Below are 19,866 nucleotides of genomic sequence, written 5' to 3'. Positions count from 1 at the left end.
TCAAATATAAGGGCATTATTCTCATGTTTAATGGTAGCTCTTGGCCTCTTTAAGATTGTCTTTCTTGTTAAAGACTCAGATTTCCTTCCAGTCTCATTTTTCCCCAGTCATTCCATCATATTCTCCATGTGTTTCAAGTTGGCTTAAATATACTATTCTGAATACGTTCTCTTCACCTTAAGGCTGTCCTACAAGTTGTTCCCCCTGCCTGGAATATCCTGTAACCTACTAAATCCTATCTATCCTTTGAGACCCAGCTCAGGTTTACCTACTTCAGGCAATGTTTCATGACCTCTGAGTCTGTATAAAAGGAAAGCAGTATTTTGAAGATATAATCATTAAACTTTTTCCCAGAACTTAAGACATGAATCTTCAGACTGAAGGTGCTAATTTCCAATCAAGATGAATAAAATTAAATGCACAAGAGAAAGAGAAAAGACAGATTACCTACAAAGAGATGACAAGTAGACTGACAGCAGATATCTATGTTATCAGCAACAATAGATGCCAGAATATATCTTCCAAGTGCTGAGAAAAGATTACTGTCAGTCTAGAATTCTATACTCAGTTAAACAATCATTCAAGAATAAGCACAAAATATAGACACGTTAAGACATACAGCTACTAAGAATTTACTACCTATAAACTCTCATGGAAGAACCACTAATTTTGCACTTCAACAAAAAGAAAAAAACCCGAGGGAAAGAGTAGGATGCAAGAAATGAGGCTGAGCACAAAAATTATTAACATGTTAATATACTTTAGTTTATGTTGCTGATGAAAAAAATGAAACAAAACTGTGTTTAAAAGAACCAAACATCTAGACAACAATAAAGAATAGGGAATATAATGGGCAAGTCAATCAGGAGGAAGATGAAAATATTGAGTAATTTTGTAGATCCTATACTTCTATTCTTTTAGAATACACATAACATTTAAAATTTCCCAATAATTTAGAGCTTCCAAATCAGCAATAAAGAAAACTTACCAGTCCAGCAGAAGACAAAAAAAAAAAAAAAAAAAAAAAAAAGCCAGAATTATACAATCATTAAAAATATTCTTGAAGGATATGTAACAAATACAGCAAGCGAAAATTCAGGGTAAAGATTATATTGCATAAGAAAAAAGATTTTTTTTAAATGAAAAAGAAAAAGATTATATTACATACTGTAACTCAAATATTGTGGTAAAGAACCATGATTTATTTAACTAAAAGAAAATGAAAAGATATTTTCAAATGTTCCAATGATTCACTCCAGGTGGTATAACTCTGGTGATTTTAATTTTCTTCAGCTTTTTCCAGATTTTTAAATTTCTTTGCAATGACAAATTACTTTCATAATCAAGAAAAGAAGTTCCTCCTATTAAGGCAATATTTACCTTAATAGTTCCAAGATCCATTGGATTTTTGACAATGTCATAGTAGTTATGAATTCCCAAAGCCTTAACATCAACAGGATTATAAAAAGGCCATGCATATGATAAATGTTTCTTTCCAAGCATTTCTTTAAGAATCTCACTACAGCGCCTTAATTGTTCGGTTACTTTAGCAGTCTTTACAACTTTATACTGTTGCTGAGAATCAGGCAAAGCATTCTTCAGCACATTCTCTTTTACGGGTGGCATTCTCATTGATTTTTTTTCTATAAGTGCTGGAGAAGATTCACTACTTGATTTAACTACTGAAGATGTAGGAGTTGTTGTATCTGCTTTCCTCTTCACACCCCTTGTAACCTAAAACAAAACAATTCAATAATAAAAAAAACTATATTTAAGGTAACACTCAGAGCAATAGTTTTCTAAAACTTTTTTTGTCATTACCTTTATTGATTAAAAAACAGGGAATGATTACTGGCACCAAGTCTTTATATAATTTACACATACTGTTGTCAATCTGTGTATTAAATATTAGTAAAGGTTAATTTCTCTTTTATAGGCAAAATAAATAGTTTTAATATTTCCTTCCCATATCCCAAAGAACTGTCTTGTGCAAATCCTTGAGATAAATAGAAAATAGAAAATCAAAGTCATAGTTATTCCAAAAAAAAGTTTCTGAATACCTGAAATCAGCTAGAATATACAATTTTTAAAAGGGAACTTTGTAGATAGACAGCTTCTGATATTAATACTATCAAAACATTAAAACAGTTCAAATTCTACCTAAGAAATTTAAAATTTGGTTACATACTAGGTCTCCTTTTACAAAATGTACAGAGTGGCAGAAATTGTATGATATGAAAATTGTTCAGCAATCTGAAGTCAACTTAAAAAAAAGTATAAACATTACAACATCCCAAGTTACTCTGAAGTATTTCAGGAACCAATTATTTTAAAACTACAATAAACTTACCTGGGCCACAGTTTGTGAGCTACAGTTGAGTGGCGCCCCTTGTGGCATGCTTAAGGGAGAAACAGGTGTCTCAGCAAACGCAGAGGGAATCACTTGCTGCTTAAATACTTTTTCTGTTGCTTTGGCGGATGGTTTTTCTTTAGCTGAAGTAACTGCTACATTTTGATGAGTGTCCAGTAAAGTGTGAGCAAGAGTCAAATATATGAGTAAGTATAAAATACCATTTTCTCTCTTAGTATTCTACTTTAATTAGTTTAAGTTTTTAGCAATATAAACACAGTACACTCCCATTCTCCTTTGAAATCCTCATACACACACTGTTGTTGACAGTATTATTTTGTTTTTATTTTTGTTTTTGTTTGATTGTAAGGGGATCTCAACCCCTGACCTTGGTGTTACAAGGTGGTGCTCTAAACAACTGAACTAACCGGCCAACCCTGCTGACGGTGTTAACCTATTTAGATATAATATTGGAGACTTCAAACCCTGTATTTTTTTTTTTTTTTCTAAAAGATGACCGGTAAGGGGATCTCAACCCTTGGCTTGGTGTTGTCAGCACCACGCTCAGCCAGTGAGCAAACCGGCCATCCCTATATAGGATCCGAACCCGTGGCCTTGGTGTTATCAGCACCGCACTCTACAGAGTGAGCCACGGGCCGGCCTCAAACCCTGGTTTTTGTCTTTGGTTTTGTTTGTGGCTGGCTGGTAAGGGGATCTGAACTCTTGATCTTGGTGTCAAACCCTGTTATTAATGCTAGGTTTATCAATTTTATTCAAAAAGACGCCTGGCTTCAACCAAGACTAATAGAACATCGTGGTTAGCATAAGATAGCTGTGAACATGAGCAAAAATTTCAGATATCCTGGAGACAAATGATATAATACTATGTGAGGTCTTCAGAATTCTCTGCATAAATATCCACGGACTTTAAAATTTTTATCACTAGCTGACACAGAAGATATGAATATGATTCTTTTATCAATACATCCTTCAAACAATTCTGCCAAAGGAATAATTGTGCATGTTCTTCGGCCTTGTATGTTCCCAGAGAAAGCCGTAACCTAAGACATTTGGATCACATCATTCTGACATTTATAATTTGAAAAGACCATCCTTCCATCAAGGCAACTCCACTCTTCTAATTGCTCAAACCAAAAGACTTGGAGTCATCTTTGACTCTGTCTCTCAAACCCAATATCCAATCCACCTGCAAATCCTGTTAACTCTACCTTCATATCTAGAATCCAACCACTTCTCACAAGTGGTCCAAGGCATCAACAGTTCTCAACTGAATTGATTATTGCAGCAGCATTTTAACTAGTCTTTCTTCTGCTCTTGTACAGTCTATTCTCAAGATAGCAACCAAAGTGATCTCTCAAAACTCAACTCAGATCATGACACTTCTCTTCAATGCCCTCCAATCTAATCTCCTAATCTTCTCTGCAGGTAAAAGTCCTCACAATGTCTCATAAGGATCTGCATGATCTGCCTGCCCTCTTCTCCCTACCTCTGCCCTCCTTCCAACCTCACTTCCTGTTACTCCCCTCCCCCACCTATTTCACTGTAGCCTACTAGCCTTGCTTGTCCTCAGACTTGCTAAGCACAAGCAGACTACTTGTTCTGCCTGGATAAAGATATCCTCATGGTTCACACCAATGTATCCTTCAGGCCTTGAATCAAATGTCACCTTCTCAATCACCCTATATAAAACAACCCTCTCTCTCTACCCCCACCACTCTCTAGCTCTATTATGCTTTATTTTTTCCATTTATTACATTTGATATACAATACAGAGATAACCCTGGCTCACCGATTCTTGTTAAACAAACTCAGGAGCTAAATAGATTTAAATGTATTTTAAGATAGAGCTGATACTCCTCAATATCTGAGTTCTCAGTACTAACTAAAACTCAGGGATCAAATAGATTCAGATATCTGCACATCCTCTGATAGTCCAACTTTTTTTCTTTGAACTAGGGAGCCAGACAGATATTTATAGTGAGGAATACACATATTTATTTCATTTTGTCTACATCTCCAACTAGAATGAAAAGCTCTATAAGGGTAAGGGGATTTTGTTTTGGACACCCCCATATCTCTTGTGCCTAGTATAGTGCTTGGTACAAAAGAGGAATATGATAAATATTTATTGCATGTCTATTCCATATTGGGCACAATTCTAGGTGCTGAATCACAGTAATGAACAAGACAGACAAAGTATCTATTCTTGTGGAGCTTACTGTAATCAAAGTAAGTAATCAAATTGATTATTAGTGATGCTAAGTCTAAGGAAGGAAATAAATAGGGTGCTGACTAAATTAAGGCAGAGACCTACTATAGAGAGGCTAGCCAAGGAAGGCCTCTCTAAAGATGACAATTAAGACGTCACTGTAAAGGTAAAAAGTAACCATGAGGGACATGGGACAAAGTGGGGAGAGGGTAGAAGTAAAAATGTATTCCAAGACAATCAGTGGGGAAAACCTTAGTGAGAGGAAAGTAACTCAGATTAGAATGGAGCATTGAGTAAGGACCTTATCAAGAACGATCATGGTATGGAATTTACACTTCATTCTTCCATGAGAAGCCAAAGACAAGTTTTAAGCAGGTGAATGACATGTTCTAGTCTGTTTTTAAAAAATCACTTTTGCTATCGTGTAGAGAATAGACCAGGCAAGACAATCAGGAGAACTGGGAGTAAGAAAATGGTAGCCTAGACTAGGAGAGTTATAAGAGCAATTTGGAGGTTGAGTCCAAATGACTTACTAGTGCACAGAATGTGTGAAAAAATATTAAGGCAAGGAAGGAATCAAGGATGATTCCTAGGCTTCTGACTTGAACAACTGTGTATAGATTAGTGCCATTTTCTGTTATGGTCAGTGTTTAACTGTGAACATGTTAAGTGTGAGATGTGTATAAGACTTCCAAGCGAAGATATTGCGTGGATTGAAGATAAGAAATTATTTTTCAGAGGAGAAGAATATATTAGATACATAAATTTGGGGATTAATAACACACAGGTGTAATTTAGAAAAAGAATATCTAATATCAAGCCCTTTGAAAAAAACAATATTTAGAGATTGAATAGAAGAGGCCAAGAGGACTGTAGAGTGAGAGGTAAGCCTACACAATTAGTGTGTACACCAAGATATAAAGAAAGGCATTTCAAGAAAGACACAGTAGACTTCTTATAGCAAATACTGATAGAGGTAAAAAATGAGAACAGAAAAATTTTGGAACATGTAGACTTCAAGTGACCTTGAATGGCAATAACCTTTTGGTGGTGTATAAAGCTAGAACCTATACTGAAGTGAGTTGATGAGTGTATAGGATGAAAGAAAAAAAGTGGGGAGAGGGACAGTAGCTGGAAGAAAGATGTGAGTAAAGGTGGATTTTAAAGATGAGATATTGGAGCCCAGCAGCCACTGAGGTGAGCCGAGACTAGACGCCTGTGGCACTGGGGCTCAGTCTAGGGATGGGAGGGAAGCGCACACAGCCCAGCAGCCGCTGAAGTGAGCCATGACCAGACTCTTGTGGCACTGGGTCCAGTCTAAGGCCCCGAGGGGCAGCACCCGTACCCCAGCAGCTGCCAAGGTGAGCCGAGACCCACATGGCACCAGGGCTCAGTCTAAGGCCTTGGGGAGAAGGGAAGTGCTTACAGCCCAGCAGCCACTGAAGCGAGCTGAGACCAGACCCTTGTGGAGCTGAGGTCTAGTCTAAGGCCCTGGGGAGGAAGGAAGTGCACACAGCCCACTAGGTGCCAAGGTGAGCTGAGACCTGCACAGCACAGGGGCTCAGTCTACAGCCATGGAAAGCTAGAACAGGAGACAAGGTGGTGTAATATAGATACTGCCACACCTTCTGTCACCACAAGGACAGTTCACTACCACAGTAGCAGCCAGGGCCTCTCTACAGGCAACCTGCCACTCACTTGACTACACTGATATAAGAAGAGTCATCAGTAAGTAGAGCCTGCAAATAGAGGAGGAAGTCTTTATCCTCATAACCAACCCCAGAGTAACAGAAGAAGCAAGTCCTCTACCAGATGACCAAACATCAATGAAAAAACCCTAGAACTACAAACAAACAAGAAGATATGACACCACCAAAGGAATACAGTAATGCTCAAATTCCAGACCTCATAGAACAGGGAATCCTTGAAATGTCTGAAAAAGAATTCTGAGCAATGATCTTAAGAAAGTTTGAAGAAATAAAAGACTTAATTAGAGAACACAAGGAAACAAGAAAAGATATCCAGAATATGGAGGAGGAAATTTACAAAGAGATTAATACCTTAAAAAAGAATGTAGCAGAACTACTAGAAATGAAAGACTCACACTCAAGTTCTATCACTTCTAAAGCCCTTCCCAAATTTTCCAGCACAAATCCATTTCTCACTCTCTTGAACTACAGCACAGAATACATGTAATTTCACCTGACATTTATCACTCTTAGTATTTATTTTATTTTTACTTTCTTCACTTGCAGAGCTCACATTATTGTTTTTTTAAAGTTTTATTTCTAACTAAAATGTAAATTTAGCTTGAGGGCTAGGGTGGTTATACTACTTTGCAGCCACACAATATATGCCTTATATGTGACAAATATCCAAGTATGTATTGACAGAAAAACAAAGTCAAAGAACTTTTGTCTGAGGAAAACTTGTGTTCTTAGCAGTAACCTAAGCATTTGAAACAAGTAGCTCCAACATAACCATCAAGAAAACATTATTAAGGGCCGGCCTATGGCTCACTTGGGAGAGTGTGGTGCTGATAACACCAAGGCCATGGGTTCAGATCCCTATATAGGGATGGCCGGTTAGCTCACTTGGGAGAGTGTGGTGCTGACAACACCAAGTCAAGAGTTAAGATCCCCTTACTGGTCATCTTTAAAAAAAAAAAAAAAAGTATTAAACACTTTTTTTTTTTAAAGGAGAGCATTCTAAACATAAATAAGTTTTACCTTGCTAGAGACAATAATTTAAGTCAGCAATAATTAGCACCTTGCTTTAACTATTTAAGTACTATACTGATCTATGTTATCTATCTCACAATGGCTTATTTTAATCCTCTGTAGAAGCCTAGGTCTTACATTGTCAGACTCAAGATAACCTTTTACAAAACAAGAACAAAATAAAAACATGAATAACCACTGGATATCTCACAGGATTGGTTAAAGCAAATTATAAGTCATGACCCATCTTAAAGATCTATTAACAATAAAGAAAAAAGTACTATCAATAAAAACAATCTCGACTATTATGAACCCACTAGAAGCCTTTTATATCCCAGCCACTTAACTATATACTGTACAAACATTTACAACCATGATAGATAAATATTTTCCTGATATCACAGATGAGGAAACTAATGTGGAATGAATAAGGAACTTAACCAAGATTACACAGGTTGAATGATCCAAAGATAAACCTGCACTTGATCTATGACATTCTTGGCTAACCACTGCAATAAATCCATTTGAATACTTAAGATTAATTTTGTAACTTCATATTTAAATAATATGATTATTAGCTCTAGTGAATTTCCCTCTAAAGATTTTTTTGAGTTAAGAAAAAGTTAGAAAAAAAGATGGTCTTCAGACCCAACAGTAACATTTCATTGTCAGCTATGGGAACTTTTGGTACAGAGAACATAGGCAATTTGGGCTCTCTTATCAGTATAGCACAGATACAATATCCACTGAAAATAGTAATAGCATCTATAATTTATAGGCTAGGCACTACACTACAGGAAACGTGGCTCCAAGTCTATAATCAATGCAATCTGCCCTGCTCTTGCTTGATAGCCAATTTTGTGATTAAAGTTTAACAGACTGTTTAAATGGACTTTTTGTATCACTAGAATAGGATATAGAAGGACTTATGGATGTCTGTCTCCTTTGAGGGATTTTATATTTAGTTTGTCATTACACACACATACATACACACATGAGAGAGAGACAGAGACAGAGAGAGAACATAAACTCTACCTCTTGGCTTACCTTTCTTTATTCTTTCCTTACCACCCACAACTTGCTCTTCTTGGGGCATCTGAGGTAATTGCTGCATAAACAACTCCTCTAGAGTTTGTGCCATAACAACAATGTCATCTCCAGGCTAGAAAATATATTATATATACCATAAGAACACACAGTATGGTCACTGTACCAAATTTCTTTAATTCAGGCTACCTTATATAAGGCAGTGACATAGTACTCCTAGACAGTACTTATCTCACCTAAATGAAATTTAGAAAACAGTGAAGCAGCTCACATTTTAACTTCTAGCATCCTACCCCCTCAACTTCTAAAAAGGACCCAGATTCCTTTCTAAGCACCAGAGAATTACAATCCAACCAATCCTACTAACACAAAAAGGTATTAGAAATTAGAATTTCTACCCCACAAATAAAGTAAAACAAAACTTGCTCGTGGCTGTGCAAAGTTCCTCATGGTTTGACTTGAAGTGATTCAGTTTCCAATTAACTAAATAATAAAATGACAGCAGAGGGCTGGCTAATTAGCTCAGTTGGTTAGAGTGCAGTATTACAATACCAAAGTCAAGGGTTCAGATCCCCATTCCAGCCAGCTGCCGAAATTTTTTTTTAAATTTTAAAAATAAAAATGACAGTGGAGAGCACTGACTCAATTTTTACATCTTACCTGCTTAGAAATCTTCCTCTTGCTTTACTTCACTACTGAGAAAAAATTAAGTAAATTACAAAGCAACAGCTTAAAGTAGAGAACACTTATTTCTAAGTTAGGTAGCTCAGGAAGAGGACCCTTCAGGAACTGTTGTTAAATTAAAATTCAGTTGTCAGTGGTACTGATTACCATTGGTACTGATTTTCTTTTTTTGGTGGCTGGCAAGTATGGGGATCTGAACCCCCAACCTTGGTATTGAAACACTGCACTCTAACTAACAGAGCTAAGCAGCCAGCCCTGTACTGATTTCATTTTTTAAAAAAATTCACATTGGCTAATAGTTTTAAGTCTTTTATAAATATATTATGGAATTGATAGTTACCTTGGGAATGAAATCAAAGTTTTACATTTCTGTGTCACTAATGATTTTGAACAGACTAAATGCCAAATACTTAGATTTCTCATATTTAAATGGGATAAAAACTTTAAAATATTTTGATACCATGGAACAGCTTGAAAAGGATATAATACTCTGGGAAGCTGGAATGCTATATGGAGGAAAAAACCAAATACACAAATCCAGATTTATGATTGAGAGCAACTGTGAAGATTAAATTCAAAATGTCTACATATATCATCATCCAGGCTAATGCAAGTACTAGTACTAAGACGTAACAAAGAATGTGTCTGGCCTTTCAATCAACGTGTCATGAAATTTAGAGGTATGCAATGTGTTTGGCTACTTAGATTACGGCCAGGGATCCATACCATGAAAGTTTAATCAAGAACAGTGTGTAATAATGTTTATCATTCGTCTTATAACTAAAATGGTAGGAATGCAGTAGAGAACATTTTGAAATACTTTACTCATAGAAACCAGCTATCACTGGTATTTCATTTTTTAAAACATAATTACAGCTATTCAGGCAAAAAATATTATAGCAAATGGACTGAACAAATACTGATGTTTGAAAATTGTGAAATCCACTGAAAAAATATTTTCCTTACAAGTATGTAAAATATCTCAGATCAAGACTTGAAATCTGAAATCAGCACATTTGTTTATACATTTCTCTCCTATATGTAGTAGCAAAGAATCAGCAAGTATAACATACGGCTTACATACCTTGTTGTACAAATAACAATTTGAGAACATTGTATTGAAGTCTTCTACACATTCTGAAGCCTTCACATAATATTTATTCTCCAAGCGCTTCTTAATTGTATTTAAATCCATTGGTTTTTTAATAATGGTATAGTAATCCTATAGTTTTGAAGAAATTCTAAACGTTATTAAGAATGAATTCACTACAATTATTGGTACAAAAAGAAATTTAATAAACTATACACATGTAACTAGACTGAGCAATTCGTTACCTATAAAAAGCCATAATCTGGAAATCGCAACCTTTAATAATGAGAAATAAAGCTGACTGCCATGGCATTATTTTTCACAGGGAAAAAAAAAGCCAATAAAGATTAACAAAGACAAGAATTTATGAGTATAACTATCCTGGAATATAAAAAGTGAACGGCATGAGGAAAAAGAAACTGGTATTTATGGAGTCTCTGACATATCCAGAGTAAAATACTAGCTCCAACATTTACTAGCTGTATTACAAATTACTCAACCATTTTGTTAAGGGTTCGCTAAAAATTTCTAACATAAGACCTAAAGATGAATTCTTAGTTGTGATGCAACTAAGTCTGCCAGGAAATGTCTGGAGACTTCATGGAAAAGGTGATATTCATGATCACCCTGCATCAAATGGTCAAGGAACATATGCTATAACAAGAAAACATGTACTATAATTTATCACAAACTTAAAAATAAGAATGTCAGTGCTCAGAAAAATGACATTTGTTTTTTGGGAAAAAAATACTCATTGGGATATTCTTTAGTGCTGCTGAATAAATCAGGTGTTTATTAAATTAAATATATTTTATAAAATTAAAGACTTCTTTATTGCTTATAGAAATTTACAGGATTTATCTTTTTTTTTAAACTAACACAATGGGGGCGGCCCGTGGCTCACTCGGGAGAGTGTGGTGCTGATAACACCAAGGCCACGGGTTCGGATCCCATATAGGGATGGCCGGTTGCTCACTGGCTGAGCGTGGTGCTGACAACACCAAGTCAAGGGTTAAGATCCCCTTACTGGTCATCTTTTAAAAAATAAATAAATAAAAAAAAATAAACTAACACAATTATAAGACATACTTACAGGCAACTTTAGTTTCACAGCATCCACAGGATGTCGAAAAGGCCAAGAAAAACTATGCTTCCATAAAGCCTTTAGAACAACTTTTTGTAGATACTGCAGTTGATTTGTCAATCGCCCATTTTTCTTGGTATTTATATACTCTGGTGGAGGAGGGTTAACAATAGCTGTCTGTCGACTTGGCAGAGACATCCTTAACTGTGTCAAATCCTGATAGTCTAACGTTGTCTATAAGTACATGTCCTGAAGAAGAAAAAACTGAGTACCTTAGAAGCACTTTTAAAATGGTTTCTATAGGTGCTGAAAAATATTATTCAAGACTAACAGATATGTTTTAAAGCATCCTGCTTAAGACAGGAAAAAGCAGCAAATGACAAATTAATTTTTAAATAAATCCGAATCTTTTTCCATAGAAGTAGTAAAAACTGTTTCATTATGTATTTGTTAGTCTTGGATGGTTTAAATTGTTTCAGCATTTCACAGTATTTTTTTTTCTACCTTTTAAAAACACAAATTGAGGTCTTAACAGGAAAAGTCTATAAATACCTGGTAAAAAGAAATAACAGAGAATGTTAAAGGTATTATTAGTACATAGGTATTCTATAATTGTTCATTCAATGAAGGGGGAAAGGCAAAACATTTTCTTGGTTAATCTGCCCATTTTTAGAGACTGACATTAACAATTAGCCAGTATATCTTTTGTTTGCATTAAAACAGTGTTAGTTCTCAACTCCTGTTGCATATTAGTCACTTGCAGATCTTTAATTGTGGTATAATATGTAACAAAATTTAGCATCTTTACCTATTTTAAGTGTAGAGTTGAGTAGTGTTAAGTATATTCACATTTTTGTGAAACCAGTCTCCAGAACTTTTTCATCTTGTAGCACTGAAACTCTATACCCATTGAACAACTCCCTGTTCTCCTCTTCCCCCAGCCCCTGGCAACAACCATCCTGCTTTCTATTTCTATGAATTTGACTATTCTAGATACTTTGTAGAAGTGGAATCATGAAGTATTTGTCATTTTTGTGAATGGCTTATTTCACTTAGTATAAAGTCCTCAAGGTTCATCCATATTGTAGCATATGTCAGAATTTCCTTCCTTTTTAAAGCTCAATATTCCATTGTGTGTGTATCACATTTTGTTTATCCATTCATCCGTCCATGTCACTTGAGTTGCTTCCACTTCTTGGCTACTGTGAATAGTGCTGCTATGAATGTAGGTGTACAAATATCTCAAGACCCTGCTTTAAATTATTGTGATATAAGAGGGTACTTCACAAAGTTCATGCAAAGATTTGTATTATCTTTTAATTCTATTTTTCCATGAACTGTTTGAAGCACCCTCAAATATACCCAGAAGTGAAACTGCTAGATCATATGGCAATTGTATTTCTAATTTTTGAGGAACCCCATCCTGTTTTCCATAGCAACTGCACCATTTTACATTCCCAACAGTGCACAATGGTTCCAAGTTCTCCACATCATCACCAATAGTTATTTTCTGGTTTTGCCTTTTTTTTTTTTTTTTTTTTTTAAATAGTAGCCATCTTAATGGGTAGAAGGTACTGTGGATTTTGTTTTTGCTTTTTGTTGTTGTCAGCTGGCTGGTAAGGGGATCTGAACCCTTGACCTTGGTGTTATAACTCTGCACTGTAACCAACTAAGCTAACCAGCCAGCCTTTGAGGATCTTTTTAATAATACCAATGCCCAGGCCCCGACCTCTGGAAATAGGGCATAGGAATCAGTTTTTAAAAAGTTTTCTGATGCTTCTAATGTACAGCCAGGATTGAGTACCACTACATTAAAATAAATTAACTTAGAGGTAATTATTAGTCTTATAATTTATTTCATCTCACGATTTCACTTTTCTCTTCATGAGATATACATATCATTTATGTATCTTTATATATATATATACACATATGAAATAGAACACTTAAAAAAGTCATTAAGAACCAAGATGGAGATATTCCAGAGTGTCACAACTAAACTGACTCTTACCCTGGTTTGGAATTATTTAGAGCCAGCCTACTTGTTGGCTGTCCCAGTTGCTATACCCTGCCTCATCCATGAAGGTTAACCACTATGCTAACTTCTATAACCATAGATTTAAGTTGTGACTGTTTTGAATTTTTACATAAATACAGTGTTATTTACTACGTATAATGTTTTATCTGGCTTCCTTTCCTCAACATTATGTTTGTGAGACTTATCCATGTAATTGCCTATGTAGTTCGTTCATTTTCATTGCTGCCTGGTATTCTAATGTAGAATTATATCCTACTTTATCTCTCCCTGTTGAGACTTTGGGTTGTTTTCTGCATTTGACTATGACAAACAATGCTGCTATGAACTTGCTTGTAGTGTATACAGATGGTCCTCAGCTTCGATGGGGTTATGTCCTGACAAACCTCCCATAAAGTCAATTGTAAGTCAAACCACTGATAAGTCAGGGACTATCTGTATATGCATGCATTTATGTTATGTATAACCCCAGGGGCGAAATTGCTGGGTCACATGTATATCTTCAACTTTAGTAGATACTGAAAATATCTACTAAATAGATATTTATTTTCCAAAATATTAGTTTTTCAAAACTAATATTACTAATACTAATTTGTTTTCCAAAATATTTTATCAATTTATATGCACTACAGCAGTCTAAGAATTCCAGTTGCTCCATATCTCTGTTAATATTTGGTATTATTGTTGTCTTCCATTTCAGCCATTATGATGGGATCTCATGGTGACTTTATTTGCATTTCTCTGATGATCCATGATATGGAGCACCTTTTTATATGTTTATTGGACACATGGACGTCTTCTTTGTCAAGCCCCTGTTGAAGTGTCCTACCCATTTTTCTATTGGGCTGTCTGCCATTATTTTATTGATTTGTACGAGTTCTTCATACATTCTGAATACAAAACTTTTGTTATTGTATGTGTTGCAAATATCTTCTCCCATGCTGTGGCTTAAATATTCAGTTTCTTAATGGTTTCTTTAGATAAACTGAAGTTATTATTGTTAGTGAAGTAAATTTATCTTCTTATAACACTCCCAAAGTGACAGAAGTGGTCTCTCTGAATAAAGTTAAATTCACTTATTTTGTTTCTGAGTATTATTCCCCTTATTTCCTAAGTACCTCACCTCTTTTCCACAAGGAACTTCTTTCTCTTTTTTCAGAATCTTATTGTTTTATTAATTATTCCTTAATCTTTATTACTGTGTGTTTCTTTTTTATTAGGTTTAGGAAGGCCTTCCTCTACTTAAAGGTTATGCAATACACTCACCACTTCTATCCAACATAGAACTGGAAGTCCCAGCCAGAGCAATTAGGCAAGGGAAAGAAAAAATAAATCCGAATTAGAAGGGAAGAAGTTTAATTATCTCTGCAGGTGATGTAACCTAATATATAGAGAACCCTAAAGACTCTACTGGAAAACTGTTAGAACTAATAAACAAATTCCATAAAGTTATAGAATATAAAAATCAACTTACAAAAATCAGTTGTGTTTCTATACATGAACAACAAACTATCTGAAAAGGAAATTAAACAATTCCATTTTCCGCAGCATCAAAAAGAATACTCAGGAATAAACTTAACCAAGGAAGTGAAAGACCTGTACAGTGAAAACTTATAAAACATTGATGAAAGAAATTTAATAATAAATGGAAATAAATGGAAAGATAGCCTATGTTCATGGGGAAGAATATTGTTAAAATGTCCATACTACTCAAAGTAGTCTACAGATTCAATGCAATCCCTATCAAAATTCCAATGGTATTTTTCACAGAAATAGAAAAAAATCTTAAATTCATGTGGAACCACCAAAGACCCCAAATAGCCAAAGCAATCTTAAGAAAAAAGAACAAAACTGGAAGCACCACACTCCCCGATTTCAAACTGTATTACAAAGCTAATCAAAACAGTATGATACTGGCATTAAAAACAGACACATGGATCAATGGAACAGAATAGAGAGCCCAGAAATAAACCCATGCATATATAGTAAACTAATCTTTGACAAGGGCACCAAGATAACAATGGGGAAAAATCTCTTCAGTAAATGATGCTAGGAAAACTGGAAATCCATGTGCAAAATATTGAAATTGGATCCTTGTCTGACACCATCTACAAAAAAAAAAATTAACTTGAAATGGATTAATGATTTAAATGTAAGATCTGAAACCATATAACTCCTAAAAGAAAATATAAGGCGAAAACTCTCTGACACTGGCCTTGGCAATGATTTTTTGGATCTGACACCAAAAGCAGACAACAAAAGCAAAAATAAACAAGTAGGACTACATCAAATTAAAAACTTCTGTACAGCAAAAGAAACAGCAAAATAAAAAGGCAACCTACAGAATGAGAAAAATATTTGCAAACCATATATCTGATAAGAGGCTAATATATAGAATATGTAAGTACCACACAAAAATAGCAAAAAAATAAAATAACTCCATTAAAAAATGAATAAAGGACCTGAATAGATGCTTTCCTAAAGAAGACATACAAATGGCCAATGGGTATATGAAAAGATTCTTAATATCATTAATCAGAGAAATGCAAACCAAAATGACAATGAGATATCACCTCACACCTGTTAGTATGGCTTTTATCAAAAAAGTCAAGAGAAAACAAGTATTGCTGAGGGAGTTTGAGAAAATGGAACCCTTGTACACTATTGGTGGGAACATAAACTGGCACAGCCATTATAGAAAACAGCATGGAGTGGTTCAACCCCAACCCCAGTACCAGCCAGCTGCAAAAAAAAAAAAAAAAAAAAAAGAGAGAGAAAAAGAAAAGAGCATGGAAGTCCCTCAAAAAATTAAAAGTAGAACCACCAAGCTGGCTGATTAGCTCACATGGTTAGAGTGTAGGCTTATAACACCAAGGTCATCGGTTTGGATCCCCTTACTGTATACTGGCCAGCCACCAAAAAATAAATAAATAAATAAATAAAATAAAAAGAACTACCATATGATCCATCAATCCCATTTCTGGGGATATATATATCCAAACGAAATAAAATAAATTCAGTATCTCAAACAGATATTGGCACCCCTGTTCATTGTAACATTATTTACGATAGTCACAATATGGAAAGAACTTAATAGCCCATCGACAAATACATGGATAAACAAAATGTGACACATACACAAAATGGAATATTATTCAGCCATAAAAAAGGAGGAAATCCTGCCAATTATTTTTTCTTAAAAACAACTTTCCACACAAAAAGATGAACAGAGATGTTTATAGCAGCTTTATAATTGATAAAAGCTGGAAGCAATCAAGATGTCCTTTAATAGATGAATGGATAAATAAACATTAGGACAACCATGCAATGGATTAGTCAGTGCTGAAAAGAAATGAGCCATCAAGGCATGAAAAGATATGGAGGAAACTTGAATGCATGTTATTAAGTGAAACTGCTCTAAAAAAGTCTTTTTTTAAAAAAGAAAAAACAAAAAACACACCTTTCCTGCTACATGCTTGAATACTAACATAAAATTTTTGAAACCAAGCTTTTTCTTTCTTTTTTTTTTAAGGTCAAATACATCCTTTTAATTTTTCCAACTCTTCTGAAACTGCTCTTCCCAAATTATTAATACCTTGAAACACTCCAAATCCCTCACTGGTCTTCTTCAGTTATCTTCCTGGATTTCTCTGTTGAATTTAACATGGCCAAGTACATATACCGATAAAGGCTTTTTGCCAAAAACATGCAATTGAATGTAATCAATTTTTTAGATTTAATTTGCATGTAACAGAAAATTCAGAGGCTAGAGCTGTGCTGTCCAATATGATAGCATCTAGCCACATGTAACTATTCAAATTTAAATTAGGACCTGGGCCAGCCAGTGGCTCACTTGGGAGAGTATGGTGCTGATAACATCAAGGCCACAGGTTTGGATCCCGTATAGGGATGGCCGGTTTGCTCACTGGGTGAGCGTGGTGCTGACAACACCAAGTCAAGAGTTAAGATCCCCTTACCGGTCATCTTTTTTAAAAAAAAAAAAAAAGAATATGGCAACATATAAAAAAAAATTATACACTATGATCAAGTGGGATTCATCCCAGGGATGCAAGGATGGTTCAGCATATGAAAGTCAGTAAATGTGATACATCACATAAACAAACTCAAGGTCAAAGACCATATGATTATCCCAATAGATGTTGAAAAAGCTTTTGACAAAATTCAACATCCCTTCATGATAAAGACTCTCAACAAATTAGGTATAGAAGGAAAATATCTCAACACAATAAAAGCCATTTATGACAAGCCCACTGCCAGTATCATTCTGAATAGGGAAAAACTGACAGCCTTTCCTTTAAGAACAGGAACAAGATGAGGATGCCCACTCTCACCATTTCTATTTAACACAGCACTGGAGGTACTAGCCAGAGCAATCAGGCAAGAGAAAGAAATAAAGGAAATCCAGATTGGAAAATACGAATTCAAACTTTCTCTATTTGCTGATGACATGATACTATATGGAGAAAAACCTAAAGACTCTATCAAAAAAAACCCAGAGCTGGTTAATAACTTCAGTGATGTTGCAGGATACAAAATAAATGTCCCCAAATCAGTTGCATCTATATATTCAAACAACAGAAAGAGAAATCAAGAAAGTAAGCCCATTTACAATTGTCACACACACACACACACACACACACACACACACACACACACATACACAATACCCAAGGATCGATGTAAGCAAGGAGGTGAAAGACATCTACAACAAGAACTACAAACCACTTCTAAAAGAAATTAAAGACACAAAAAGGTGGAAAGATTCCATGCTCTTGGATTGGAAGAATTAATATATAAAGTTGTGAAACTGTCTGTACTACCCAACGCGATCTATAGAGTCAATGCAATCCCCAACAAAATACCAAAGACATTCTTCACAGACATGGAAAAAACAATCATATCTTTCATACAGAACAACAAAAGACCCTGAATAGCCAAAGCAATCCTGAGCAAAAAAGATAAAGCCAGAGGTATAACTCTACCTGACTTCAAATTATACTACAAAGCTATTGTAACCAAAAAAGCATGGTACTGGTATAAAAATAGACCTTCAGACCAGTGGAGCAGAATTGAGAACCCTGAAATCACCCCTCAGGCTTATAGCTATCTGATATTGGACAAAAGCAACAAAAATCTACATTGGGGAAAAGACTGCCTCTTCAACAAGTGGTGCTGGGAAAACTAGATAGCCATAAGCAGAAGAATGAAACTAGCTATGCATGTCTCACCATACACTAAAATCAACTCAAAAGGAATTAAAGACTTAAGTATAAGACCCAATACTGTAAAATCATTAAGGGAGAATATAGGTGAAACACTTCAGCAACTAGGTCTGGGCACAGGCTTTATGAACATGAGCCCAAAAGCACAAGCAATAAAAGAAAATATAAACAAATGGGACAATATCAAACTAAAACGCTTCTGCATAGCGAAGGAAACAATCAACAGAGTGAAACAACAACCTACAGTGGGAGAAAATTTTTGCTAACTATGCATCGGACAAGGGATTAATATCCAGAATATACAGAGAACTCAAGCAATTATACAGTAAAAAAAACAAATAATTTAATTAAAAAATGGGCAAGGGAGCGGAATAGATATTTTTCAAAGGAAGACCTACAAATGGCCAACAGGTACATGGAAAAAATGCTCAACATCACTAGTCATCAGGGAAATGCCAATTAAAACCACATTGAGATACCACCTCACTCCAGTTAGACTGGCTATAATCAAAAAGACAGTGAATAACAAATGCTGGTGAGGGTGTGGAGAGAAGGGAACACTCCTACACTGTTGGTGGGACTGTAAAATAGTACAACCACTAAGGAAAACAGTAATGGAGTTTTCTCAAACAACTACAGATAGATCCTCCATATGATCCAGCAATCCCACTTCTTGGTATATTTCCAAAGAAATGGAAATCATCATGTCGAAGGGATACCTGCACTCCCATGTTCACTGCAGCTCTGTTCACAATAGCCAAGACATGGAACCAACCTAAATGTCCATCAATAGATGACTGGATAAGGAAACTGTGGTATATATACACCATGGACTATTACTTTGCCATAAAAAAGAATGAAATACTTCCACTTGCAACAACAAGGATGCTCCTGGAGAAACTTACGTTGAGTGAAATAAGCAAAGCACAGAGGGATAAATACCACATGTGCTCACTCATACGTGGGAGCTAAGAGAGAAAGAAGAACATTCCTTGGGCTACAAAGTGGAGTGGGGGAGAAGGGGATGAGGAGAGAGGTGGGGATAATTGGGTGGGGGACACGGGGTACGAATTCTGGTAATGGATATGCTGCCAGTATGAATCTGGCCCTCACACCATGCCACGAGGAGTGATAATCAGGATTGTATCTCATGAATATTCATAAAAAAAGAACTAATAAGGAAAAAAAATTAAATTAACCAAAATTAAATAAAATTTAAAACACAACCACATTTCAAGTGCTTAATAGCCACATGTGGCTAGTGGCTACCGTATGGGACATCGTAGATATAAAACATTGCCAACCTAGCAGAAAAGTTCTATGGGACAGTACTAGAATAAAAACCATAAGGAAACAGACAAATCTAGAATATTCTACAAGACA

The 19,866-nt window shown here is 35.4% G+C and overlaps 1 protein-coding gene across 3 annotated transcripts in view; it reads right to left on the bottom strand.

The window, feature by feature from the left end:
• Window positions 1–11,406, bottom strand: part of BRDT (bromodomain testis associated) — a 49,642-nt gene extending 38,236 nt beyond the window's left edge. The window contains exons 1-5 of one of the 3 annotated variants that reach the window (XM_063105273.1): window positions 11,215–11,406; window positions 10,116–10,253; window positions 8,347–8,462; window positions 2,351–2,522; window positions 1,381–1,734 (exon numbers count right to left, since the gene is read on the bottom strand). In XM_063105273.1, the coding sequence (XP_062961343.1) occupies window positions 1,381–1,734; window positions 2,351–2,522; window positions 8,347–8,462; window positions 10,116–10,253; window positions 11,215–11,403 (969 nt within the window). In that variant the 5' untranslated portion in view covers window positions 11,404–11,406. Of the gene's footprint in view, window positions 1–1,380; window positions 1,735–2,350; window positions 2,523–8,334; window positions 8,463–10,115; window positions 10,254–11,214 lie in introns of all 3 variants that reach the window. The other 2 variants (XM_063105271.1, XM_063105272.1) reach the window with 2 other exon arrangements.
• Window positions 11,407–19,866: the final 8,460 nt, after the last annotated feature.

This window comes from Cynocephalus volans, chromosome 8, assembly GCF_027409185.1.
Source record: "Cynocephalus volans isolate mCynVol1 chromosome 8, mCynVol1.pri, whole genome shotgun sequence".
Lineage (NCBI taxonomy): Eukaryota > Metazoa > Chordata > Mammalia > Dermoptera > Cynocephalidae > Cynocephalus > Cynocephalus volans.
This window is presented reverse-complemented; position numbering and strand designations above follow the sequence as displayed.